The sequence below is a fragment of the Balaenoptera physalus genome (genome assembly GCF_965194825.1).
Source record: "Balaenoptera physalus genome assembly, chromosome: 2".
Classification (NCBI taxonomy): domain Eukaryota; kingdom Metazoa; phylum Chordata; class Mammalia; order Artiodactyla; family Balaenopteridae; genus Balaenoptera; species Balaenoptera physalus.
The window spans coordinates 31600061-31612164 of NC_138883.1; the positions used below are offsets into that span (position 1 = coordinate 31600061).

Consider the following 12104-nt stretch of genomic DNA (forward strand, 5'->3'; position numbering starts at 1 on the left):
TTCCCTGACCAGGGATCGAACCTGGGTCCCCTGCCTTGGGAGCGCAGAGTCGTAACCACTGGGCCACCAGGGACGTCCTGCAGGACACTAGTCTTAAGACAAGTCTGTAGGCCATTATCCTAGAAATCCAAGGTCCCTTCCAGTTTCAAGTTGTAAAATAATTAGGGATCTCTCTGTTCTAGGAAACTCATACCGCACTTCTTGTGTTGAGGGTCCCTACGACAGAAGGAGCAAATTAGCAGATCATCTTTTCTGCACATAGGAAAACAGGCTTTGGAGTAGAGAGTGATTTCCCCACGTTGGTCACAGTTGAGTGTGGAGGCATGAAGTCCTGTTGGTTCTTTGTCCTGCACCTCAGACTGTTCAACGTCTGCATCCCTGGCACTAAGCCAGGGGCCTGGGGTTGGGGAGAAGGACCAGGTATTTACTCTTGCCGCTTCGTTCCCATTTTCTGTTTCCCCTCCACTCCTCTCATCTTCGCAGAGGACGAGGACAGCGAAGGTCCACGGAGTGGGGAGAGTCGTCCACAGCCGTCACCCAACCAGTCCTACCTCTGCATCCCATTCCCTCGTGGAGAGGAGGGGGACGGCCCCCCCGGCGACGGCGTCCACGAGGAGCCCACCCCAGTCAACTCGGCCACCAGTACCCCTCAGCTGACGCCAACCAACAGCCTCAAGCGGGGCGGCCCCCACCACCGCCGCTGCGAGGTGGCTCTGCTCGGCTGTGGGGCCGTCCTGGCGGCCACGGGCCTCGGGTGTGACCTGCTGGAAGCTGGCAAGTGCCAGCTGCTCCCCCCGGAGGAACCCGAGCCGCCAGCCCGGGAGGAGAAGAAGAGGCGCGAGGGCCTTTTCCAGAGAGCCAGCCGTCCCCGTCGGAGCACCAGCCCCCCATCCCGGAAGCTCTTCAAGAAGGAGGAGCCCGTGCTGTTGCTAGGAGACCCCTCTGCCTCCCTCACGCTGCTCTCTCTCTCCTCCATCTCCGAGTGCAACTCCACCCGCTCCCTGCTGCGTTCTGACAGTGATGAGATCGTGGTGTACGAGATGCCCGTCAGCCCCGGGGAGGCCCCGCCCCTGAGCCCCTGCACCCGCAATCCCCTGGTCAATGTCCGAGTGGAGCGCTTCAAGCGAGACCCGAGGCAGTCCCTGACCCCCACCCATGTCACCCTCACGGCCCCCCGCGCTGAGCCCAGCGCCCACCGGCGGACTCCTTCCGATGGGGCCCTCAAGCCGGCGGCCCCTCGAGCCAGCAGGAGCCCCTCCAGCAACGGGCTGAGCCCCAGCCCTGGAGCAGGTGAGGCCTGCCCGCCCCCTCCTTCCTCTTGCCCGCCTTCGTGCTTCCCCCAGGAGTGGAGGTATCGGGGTCAGCTCCGTTTCTCCTCTGGCTCAGCCAGTCAAGACAGGCTGCTCTGGGCCACGGGAGGTGGCCGACTTCTCTCCATCCTGTGCCTCAGGGGGTCTCCCCTGAGGAGGGAGAGCAGACAGGCGGGTTCTGGGAAGAACCCCATCAGGACTCCGGTGGGATGCTCAGGCCCTGGGTGTGGGAGTGTGTGGCGCGGTGCTTTCAGGACAAGGGCGGGAGTCCAGCTCTGTTTGTTCCCCGAAGAGGAGGCTGCAGTTACCGAGAGGAATCCTGCCCTGCACGCAGGAGGGTATTTTCTGCCGCGCAGCTGGGCTCTTGCCTCTCGTTACAGCGTGAGTCCAGACACTCGCAGAAGGCAAGCTTCCACCCGGGCATCACGCCCTCCATCACTCACCCCTCAGTCACTCATCCCGTCGCTCAGACGCGGAGATGTGTCCAGGTGAACTGCTGTGCCGGTGCACACGCTCGCCTTCTCCGTCTGACGTCCCACACGCCCTGACGTGCACTGTCACCCTGGGCCTTCCCCACCCTGTCCCTTGCGCCCTAGAAGACCTCAGTCTGACCTGAGGTCAAGAAACCACCTTGAATCCCGTAGGAGAAGAGAACATGGCAATACCCTTTCAGTGAGATTTGAGTGTGAACGACAATAGTACTTGACCATTCAGCTTGCCCTGCCCCTGCTTAGATTTTTTTGTTACAATCAGATAGGTGGCCTCTTTGGGAAAAGAGACCCCTAGATTACTTGTCTTTAGATTTCTGACACCTAGCTTTGTTCTTGTCACACGTAATGAACTGCTAATGAACAGACATTTCCTCAAGTTGTTTCATTGCAGATACGAGCCCCGTGTGTCCCATTATTATCAGATACAGGGACCGTGGCCTTGTAGTTCGCTGTTATATCCCCAGTGCCTGCCAACACACTGCATGAAAAATAGTAGGCGCTCTTGATTCACGTTATCCCAAGTGGATGGGGATGTGGCGAGGTGGGGAGGAAGCAGCGTGTGTGGCCCAGAAGTGTGGTGCCATTATCGAACGCCTCTCCCTTTGTCTCTTTGACCAGGAATGTTGAAAACCCCCAGCCCCAGCCGAGACCCAGGTGAATTCCCCCGTCTCCCTGACCCCAATGTGGTCTTTCCCCCGACCCCAAGGCGCTGGAACACACAGCAGGACTCTGCCTTGGAGAGACCCAAGACCCTGGAGTTTCTGCCTCGGCCGCGTCCTTCTGCCAACCGGCAGCGACTGGACCCTTGGTGGTTCGTGTCTCCCAGCCACGCCCGTAGCGCCTCCCCAGCCAACAGTTCCAGCACGGAGACGCCCAGCAACCTGGACTCCTGCTTGGCAAGCAGCAGCAGTACCGTGGAGGAGCGGCCTGGGCTGCCAGCCCTTCTCCCCTTCCAGGCGGGGCCGCTGCCACCCGCCGAGCGGACGCTTCTGGACCTGGACGCAGAGGGCCAGAGTCAGGACGGCACCGTGCCGCTGTGCAGAGCCGCGCTGAACACACACAGGCCTGCCCCTTACGAGATCCAGCAAGAGTTCTGGTCTTAGCACGAAAAGGGTTGGGGGCGGGCAAGGGGGAAGCAGGAGGAGATGGGGGGGAGCTGGCTGGCACAGCCCTGTCTCAGAATTGGACCCCCTGAGCTCCCGCCCTACTTCTTGCACTGATAATGCACTTTGAAGATGGAAGGGATGGAAGCAGGGCCCCTTGAGAGGGCTTCTTGCCCTGCAGGGCCCTTCTCCCCAGGTCCACTGGAGGGGCCGTGGCTGTGGAGGGCAGGGAGGGGTGCGTGCATGTCCTCCACCCTCCACAGTCTTCCTTGCCTTCAAGGTGACCCCGCAGAGTCCCTCAGCCGAATCTGTCAGCTCCTCCCTCTCCTCAGCCCCCTGGGTGTGCCCTCCGGGGCTCCCTGTTAGCCCTGAGTTCAGCCTTTCCAAACACCAGTACTGGATGTTCTGTGATTGATTTTGCTCCTCTTCCACATTCTTCCCTGACACTCATGAATCAGAATCTCGTTTGGTGTGAGATGTGAGCTTTTCTGTGTCCTGAGCCCTTCGGTGCCGGCCGGAGGACTGAAGGCAAAGTACCCCAGTGTCGGGCACAGGAATTGATGGAGCTAGCACCACCTAACTGCACTTCCAGGCGCCCCACTTATTCATTTGAGCCTCCCAGTGGTAGGGACCTGCCTCTGTGAGCCCCGGGGGGGGGAGGGAGTTAGGAAATACAGTTGAGTTGCAGTAAAGAGGGTAACGGAGTCTGTCTGTCCTCATTCCTTTTGTAAACACTCAAGGGCAGAAACCAGCACCTGTTGATGGCACCCATCTCCTACCTGGGGTCCAAATGTGGTCAGACCAGGTTCTGATACAAACATACTCTCAGCCCAGGAATAGTTTCCAGGGAGACTCACTGGTGACAGTTCTGAAACCAGAGACAAAGTTCTTGTGTTTGTCCGTTTGGTCATCTGATCTGTATGGGTTCTTCTCTTCCCTTGATCTTTCTTCCGGTCCCTGGAATTAGTGGACTTCAGGTTGTGTGTTTGGTGGGGAGATATCTCTGCGCTGCACCAGAATAGCATATGGGGGTGGGTCCTGGACCCTGGGAGTTGGAACTGGGGGGATTCCTTCTCATCCATCATTACTCTGTGATGCCCTTGAAGTAAAACGGAGCGCTTTTTAGTTCCCTGCGTGAATGGATGTGGTGAGCGATGATGTCTGTAAGGTGCTCAGTGAGCCCCTGATATACAGGAACCTTCAAGTCCCGAGCACTGGAGACCAACCAAGGCCTCTTGTCTCTGTGCACAGATAGCCCCTCCTGCTGGGCTCTGGACCATGTGCTGGGTAGGAAGGACAACAGAGGCCAACCCCGACGTTTCTGGAATTTGTTTCCTTAACTTGAACGTTGAGCTTCTTCTGGAGCTTCCTCACGTGTGTCTCCACTGCTCCTCTTACCCTCAGGCTCCTGCAGCAAGTGTGAACGGTTGTCTTTGCGTGGGAATAACAGCTTGACAGGAGTAGCGTCCTTAGGTCATGCTCCTCCCCCCTCAAGACTCTACACATCACTCCACTGTCTTTTATCCTGGACTATTTCTCTGCAGGTGTTGGAGGGCCACCTGCAGGTTCCTTGCGTTTGCTGCCTGGATGCCAGGACAGGAGAGCAGCCATCTGGGCACGAGTGATGGATTTGGTCATTGCTTGCTCTGTAACTACGATAGAAGTCCTGCCCTGGGGATGACAAAAGGGGAGACCTTGGCTTTCAAGTTGTTCGTTGTTTTACGAGCCCACTGGCAGACACTTTGGTTCAAGGGCCCCATGTAGTCTTGGGCGGGGAGGCACTGTTGGTTTTGTTGTCCAGCGTTCTGTTATTGCATCTCATCTCTCTCCGTCTCTTTGTTCAGCGAAGACAGTACGTAAGAGATTATTTTTGCCCCCATGCCCTGCTCCTCGGCTAGGAGGGGAGAAGCGTGAATCCCGTCAGCAGTTCCAGCCAACCACGTGACTCCCCTTCATTCCTGATGGGGAGAGGGACACAGATGGCCTGTTCTGTGCCCTTTCCCAGGACTCTCCAGGGCCCCAGGCCCTAAGCCACTAACACATCTCTAAACCCTTAGCCCCACTAAATGGCCCCCTGGTGGGTGAAGCATACAGTGTAGTCCTGACCACGCTGGCTCTGGACAGTGCTCTGTGGAAGGAGGCAGGGGGTCTTCCTTTGCTCATTTTCTGCTTTTTGTCATTTTGTTGGATTGCAGCTGTCTGTCTTAGAAGTGTAGTGTAACTGGTGTGGAGTAGACTGATGGCTCACTGCCGCTGAGTAAGAGGTTGAACCCGGTTCTTCCTCATCCATCCAGGGGAAGACAAGGGAAGGCTGGGTGTCTGCTAAGGGAAGGATTATACCCGCAAGAGGCAGAAGCGGGGTTATTCTGAAGATGCTTCTGTGGGCTTCCACGAAGATGGAGGACTTACCATCTCTCAGCTCCTCCAAACCAGGTCTCCTCGGGCCCCCTGCCTGCCACACTCTCTCTCTCTGTGGGGCAAGGCTCAGGTGGGATAAGGATCCTATATAGTAACAGGTTTGGGTTGCTTTCTGTCCACTCAGCTTCCCTTGTCTCCATGGTCATGGGCAGGGGCAGGCCTGGGAGCGGGGGATCAAACCCCTGCAGCAGCAGTAGCTGACCCCCTTTCCCTTTCCTCAGACACTTTCCCACCCCTCTTGGCAGGTGCTGCTACGTGGAAGATGGTGATGGGAAACAGATACTGCTCTCCGCCCCTTCTCCTTGGCTCCTTCAGTTCCTTCCACTGATTTTGCACAGGACTGTCCTCTGTCCTTGGGGATCCAGGCCACTGCCAGGGGCTGAGTAGATGTCCCAGTTATTTTCATGTCATGTCTAAGAGGCTTTGACAGATGCTCTTATCTTCGCATCTTTTAGTATCCGGAGGTCTGGTAGTGAAGATGATGATGATGGTGGTACCTTGCATTTGGATGACTCAGAATTGTGCTAACCTTTCCTCCTGACCTTTACAAAATTACATTATTTGCCTTCTACATTTGTTATACTTACTGGTAGAGAAGGGGAAATGCTTAAAGATGAAGACTGAAATGAAGAGAAGTTAAAAAGCTGCTTGGACTGATTGCTGAGTCGGGCACCAGACTCTGAGACCTGAACAGATTGGCTCTGTCCTCCGTTCTGCTTTTGCTGTCTGACCTTGGGCTTGTCTCTTAGTCCCTCTCAAATTTCCTTCCTGTAAAAGCAACCATCACCTGCTTCCCTCACAAGGGCAAGAGAGTGTGTATCAGAGCAGGTCCGTGAAACCTGTGGCTCCCTGCCAGCGAATAGGACGAACTGCTGAAGTTGACAGTGCAGCTCTTACCGCCTTTGCCTCTAGGGGACTTGCCTACTTCCTCTGGCTTCTGGAAGAGGAATGATTTGGAGTTGGCTTAGCATGACTAATGGGGACCGTGGTCAGGCACATGATCTTCTGCTGCATTACGTAGCCCCTGGTGTTTACAAGCATCCCTCCTAATTCCCCCACCTAATTTGTCAGGCTGATGGTCCTACCATTAGTGTCTTACAGGGGAGGCGATGGGAGACGGGGAGCTGGAGGCAGCATCTGAATGATGATTCGGGGTCTCTTGTTTCTTGGAGTCATTCCCAAAGTCTGATGTGTTTAGAGGCCGGAATCAGGCCGGTTCCGGAAGGAATCCTTGGGAAAGGGTCTGCTGGCCCTTGGGACATGGGTCATGGTGTGGGCTTCCCCACAAGGCCCCTTTTCCCCCAGACCACAGTTGCTCAGGGACACCATGAGACACCCCAAGGACATCTAGGCCTGAAGTGGTATCAACACTCTTGCTCCACAGCCCCCCTTTGGAGGCTCCTTCCCTGCTCCCTCCCCCACAGGGAAAGAGCCGCCTCCTGAGCATTCCTAATTCTTCCAGCTCGCTTTTCACAAAGCACAGAGCAAGCGGGTACTGAAGGCTGGGTGGCTCTGAATGGTACGCTGCACAGTTGAAATGTCCGTGTGGCAGGCCCCTCTGTGAATGCAGAACCTTGACCTTTTCTGCATGTGTTTCATTTAGCCTGTGCCTTTGACTCAGGTGTGGGTCAGGCAGGTCAGAAACACTATTGTCTCTTGAAGAATTTCGGGGAAGGAGCAGGTGCTGCCACTTCTGTAGTGGCAGGCTTTTCCTGAGGACTCTGCCAGAGACTGTAGACCGGGGTCAGGGGGAGAGCAGCTCACAGTGCCTTGTAAGTGAACGTGGCGGCAGGAGCGGCAGGAATCCGGTGATCGGAGCTACCCGCCTGCAAGTTGTGTGATGGCGCAAACATCTCTCGCAGCTCTGGACCTCTGAGCCCAGCTGTGAACTGAGGACGATGAAGCGCAAAGCCTTTCTAGCTTGAAAATCTGTGGTCCTGGGGCCCCTGGTCTAGCACTGGTAAGCCTCCCCTTGCTGGGTTGCTTCCTTTTGTGGAGAACAGTGTGTGTGTGTGTGTGTGTGCGTGTACGTGTGCGCGCGCGTGTGTGGTTGGAAGTCAAAAACAGTCAAATATTGGCAATTTCATGTGGTTTGACCGACTAGACCACCTGCCTCTTCTCCTTGGCTTCAGGCCTGAGATGACTTCTTTTGAAGCTCCAGCTGTTGTGAGGAACACATTCCCAAATGTCTCTCTTTGTTCAGACAGATCATTGTTTTCTTAGATCAGGAATTCAAATGAATAAAAATCCACATCAGAAGGGGAAACTCAGTGGTACTTCCAGGGAGCCCTCAGTCCCTGACTTTGCCCTGGCCTTGCCTCCTGGGTGCCCGCCACCCCAGGCACTGGCTTTGGAAGGGCAGGAGGCAGAAACTGGAGTCCTAGCTGATTAAGGCTAATTAACGGGGCTTAGGTGTCTAATTAGCCTGACCCAGCCCTGGGCTTCTGGTTGGCTCTATGGGCCAGGTGAGCCTCTCATTCACTTAGACTATTTTCCATTTGTCCTGATACACTATCGACAGGCCTCACCCTGTCCCTTCTCCTTTTCAGGGAGCCCTGATTTGTTCTTCCAAAGGTTGGGCTGCTCCTTGATCTGGAGGCAGTAGGACTGGTTCTTCCTGATTCTTACTGGCTGTGTGGTTCCCTGCATCCCCTGCCCATGGCCTTCCTTTGGGTCTTTCGCTCATGACCACAGCTAGAAATAGAGAAGAGCCTCGGGGCTCAGCTGGTTAGCAGAGGCATGAGCTTTTCTACTCCTCTCTTTGTTTCTCTTGGAAACAGACTTGCCTTTTACCTGACCCAATCTCCTTCCTGACTGGTCTGACCCACCCTCCCTGCAAACACCCACAACCTAGTTTTACTAGCCTGATTGGCAGGCGTGAACCTGGCAGCTAGATAGGTATCTCAGGACAGACACCAGAGTACAATTTCAGAGGTTCAGAGATAGGCCTTTCCTATTGGGATGTGTGAGGGAGACATTCAGGAAATCTGAACCCAGAGGTCAGATTGATTTATCAAGAGGGGTCCTGGTGAGTGATGGCCCCATGGATATGGTGGTCTTGCTCTACACTCCCTGTAGTCCAAGACCGTAATATGTTGCCCACGTTCCTGAAATCCTTCACACCCAGGTACTTGCTTTGACAGATCCCGACTTTATTTAAAATGTAGATATTGTGTTCGTCATGAACTTTTCATTAACTTTAATTTTTAAAAGTATTGCACTGAAATATGATTCATCTGGATAACTGAGTTTTGTTTTGTTTTGTTTTTGGTGACCCCTTAAATTCTGTATCCAAGGCGAGTGCCTCACCTTATCCTAGTCTCAGCCCTACCTGTTCCTCCCCTGAACAAGCTCAGGCAGAACCGTGAGGTAGGGTTAGGTCTTTCCTGCTTGCCCTTCCCTTCAGTCCTGAGTGGGTGGTAGCTCTCTGGAAGTGTTTGCGTTTGAATAGGAATGTGTTGACTTAACAGCAGTGAAACACCTAGGGCAGCTTTCATCCTTGGACCTGTGACTGAGATGACTTTTCCTGGATGTCCCCCAGCTTCCTTTCAGCCTCTCTGAAACCCTGAGGCCACTTAGAGGTGTGTATGTGTTTTAAGGGAAAGGGAAGGGATTATAGTGGAGAGGATTCTTCAGAGTCTCATTTGAAACCTCTTTGGGACATCTTTGAACTTGCAGAGAAGTGAATAAATCATTCTCTCTCCCAGTTCCAGAAAGGACAGAAGTTAGACAGAGGTGTTTTTACTCCTTTGCCTGCCTAGCACTGTGCCTGGCCTACAATGACCTTCAGCAGTCATATCACCTCCCTTGGGATCCTTTTCCATACTATTATTATTCTCTGTCATCTTTATTTTACTCTCATCATTTATCTTTCCCTCCAGTTCCAGAAGCCATGCTGGCTATGGCTCTTTTCTTCGTCACTGTCAGAATGAGGCATGGGTTTATCCTGGCCTGGGTATGGGGACTAACAATAAATTGTATGAAACCATTATATTTCTTCTAGGTGAGAGGTGCTGTCCTAAAGGTTTATATTCTTTCTTTCTTTTTTTTTTTTTTTTTGGACTCACAATAATCCTGGGAGGGTGGGGTGGGGGATGTTACCTCCATCTAAGGATGTGGAAACTGAGGCTCAGATGGCTGTGTAGCATGCCCAAGGTCACATGGCTAGGAAGCACTGTTGCTGACCTGTTTGGCTCCAAAGCCATCTCTTCTTTTCCTCCGAGCACATTTTAGGGCACTGTTTAGAAGGTCTGGGATAAAATCAGCCTGGCTTAGGTCCCCTGAGGCTCTGAGGTGGCTCTTTGTCCAGGGAGGAGTTGTCCTGTGGCTAACCCATCACCTCCCTTTGTGACTGGAGACACCCTGCAGGACTTGCAATCTCCCTGGAGCTCAGCCGACCTCCTCTCTGCTCCTGCTGCTTCCTCCTCCATCATTTCCTCTCCACGATTGTTCAGGGACCTGTTCCACGGGGGCGGGGGTTGAACATGTCCATCCTGTAGCTCTTCTCCCAGGACCACTGAAGGCCTATGGGCCTCTCGCCTCTGTTTCCAGCCCACAGTTGCCCCATTACTGCCCTTTAGCACAGCTTCAACCCACATCCCTCCCGGCCTCTGGAGTTTGGAAGCCTTACTGTAGCTCCTCTTGGGAACTTGAAATCAGGCTTTTGTCTTTTCATTGTATTGAGCCACATGCTCTTGATACCCAGTTGTAGCAAAGAAGGGAGGGGATGAACTTGTCAACTTTCTCCTCTAACTACCCACGATACACACACACACACATACACACATGCTCACACACTCACAATCTCACACACGCATGTTCACACACACGGAGATCTAGTCTGAGACTGTATCTATATCTTCTAGAGGGTTAAGGAGAGGAGCTGGAGATGGGTTTTATTTAATTCACAGAAAACCTTTCTTTGGGATTTTCCTCCCCCATAGAGCCTTCAAGTCTAGGTAAAGTGGAAGTTCACATACACGTTAGTTTTGTTCCTCAGGATGTAGCTCCTAGTTTTCATCTTAAGCCTTCTCTGCTCCAGTGTCTTGTCCATGTGTGATGACCCCGTGTCCTTGAATTCCCATTTTGCTTTGGGATTTAAGTTATTGTAATTTGTCAACAATATTTAAAAATAGAAAAGTCCTGAAGGAAACTTATCAGGTTCTTTTCTTTGGCTTTTTTTTTTTTTTTTTTTCAAGGTACTGTAAATTGTTAACTAGGGATGCCAAGCAGGCTTGGTTCAATGGCTAAACCTCTTGTATTACAGTGTGATGCTGATCTCAGCCTGGTCTCACCACCAGAGCACACACAGACTTGAATAAAACTATTACAATAATGACTTCTGGTTTGCTGTGGTGCTTTGTAAACTTGTCCTTTTCCCCTCTTTTCCTTGTAATTATACAAGATGTCCAAGTAACTGGCTGTTTCTCGAGAATTTCCATATGTAGGGGTAAAATAACTGGAGAGAGGGGCAGATACGGTGCAGGAAAGAGGAGGTGGCTGAGGAACCTCCCTGAAGGTCCTAGCGCCCCCAGCTGGACCACAGGGGCCTTTCTGAAGCGTAGCACTGACCAGTGCCTGCCCGGGGAGTTCAGTTTCTTCGCATACCTGCCTTTCGCCCAGGTTGTGAATTTTGGCTTTCAGAGCTCCTGGCAAGTATGTGCCGTCTCTCACCCTCTACCACTGTCCACCCTGACATTCCTGGTGAAGCTGTGAATGTGGCTAAGAGGACAGACACCAATGGACTTGTACACTTGTGGACAAGGTTTGCCAGCTGTGAGTCACGGGTTCCTTGTGGTCTTGATACTCTTAATGGCACTTGCCAGCTCTGTGACCTTGGGCAAACCACTTAATCTCTCTGGGTCTCTTCTGGAGCAGGCTGATCACAAAGCAGCCTTTGTGCTCTCACTTTCCGTGATGTGCATTGGGTGGGGATGAGGGTTAAAACAGACAGAAGAATCTTGTTTGGGGGCATTCTTTGGCACTTTAGTCCACTGTTTCATTATTCAGCTGCATGTGGAAAAGTGGCTTCTGAATTTCTATATTGACCCGTTCATGCTTTAATACTGTGACCTTCACTCACTCCATCCCTCTCAGCCCCTTCCTCTGCTACCCACGGACGGTGACTGTGGTAGGTGCTGGATACTAAGACTGTGAGGAGAAAGATGACCTTGTGCTGAACTTCAAAGTAGGTTTGACCAGGGCCACATAACCTTTGTCAGGCTGATTGGGCAAAGATGAAAAATTGACCCAACTCCTTGCTTGAGAAGATACCATGAGAAGAGTATGTATATAAATTGCTCCATGTTTCTGCAAAGCACTTTGACCATGTGGCATTAATTCTATAACATGGGCCCGGAAATTTCATTTAGTAATAACAGCTAGCTACAACGCGCCAAGCCTTGCGCTAAGACTTGACCTGCATTATCTCATTTACAACATCTCAACATCCTAGGAGTAGATCCCATTATTCTCTCCATTTTATACTGAGAAAAATGAAGACTGGAGTCAAGTAACAGGCCCAAGGCCACAGAACTCTCAGACAGTGAAGCTGAGATTTGTCTGATTCCAGCCTCTGAACTCATATCAAAGAATGAGTCAGATGCACACAAAGACTTGTTTACAAGTCATCTCAACATTATTTACAGGAGGGTTCTAGTGACTACAAATGACCCAAACAAGATTTGGGGTGGGGGGGGATCTACTTCTACCCTCTTCCTCGGTCAACATGGAATCTGAGAACATGAGAGCATGTTTTTTTTTTTTAACTTTATTTAATTATT

At 52.5% G+C, this 12104-nt stretch overlaps 1 protein-coding gene across 3 annotated transcripts in view; it reads left to right on the plus strand.

The window, feature by feature from the left end:
• MAP3K9 (mitogen-activated protein kinase kinase kinase 9) overlaps positions 1 to 10660 on the plus strand; it is an 82100-nt gene extending 71440 nt beyond the window's left edge. The window contains exons 11-12 of one of the 3 annotated variants that reach the window (XM_082451565.1): positions 484 to 1290; positions 2420 to 10660. In XM_082451565.1, coding sequence (XP_082307691.1) covers positions 484 to 1290; positions 2420 to 2904 — 1292 coding nt within the window. In that variant the 3' untranslated portion in view covers positions 2905 to 10660. The remainder of the gene's footprint in view (positions 1 to 483; positions 1291 to 2419) is intronic. The other 2 variants (XM_082451567.1, XM_082451566.1) reach the window with 2 other exon arrangements.
• Positions 10661 to 12104: the final 1444 nt, after the last annotated feature.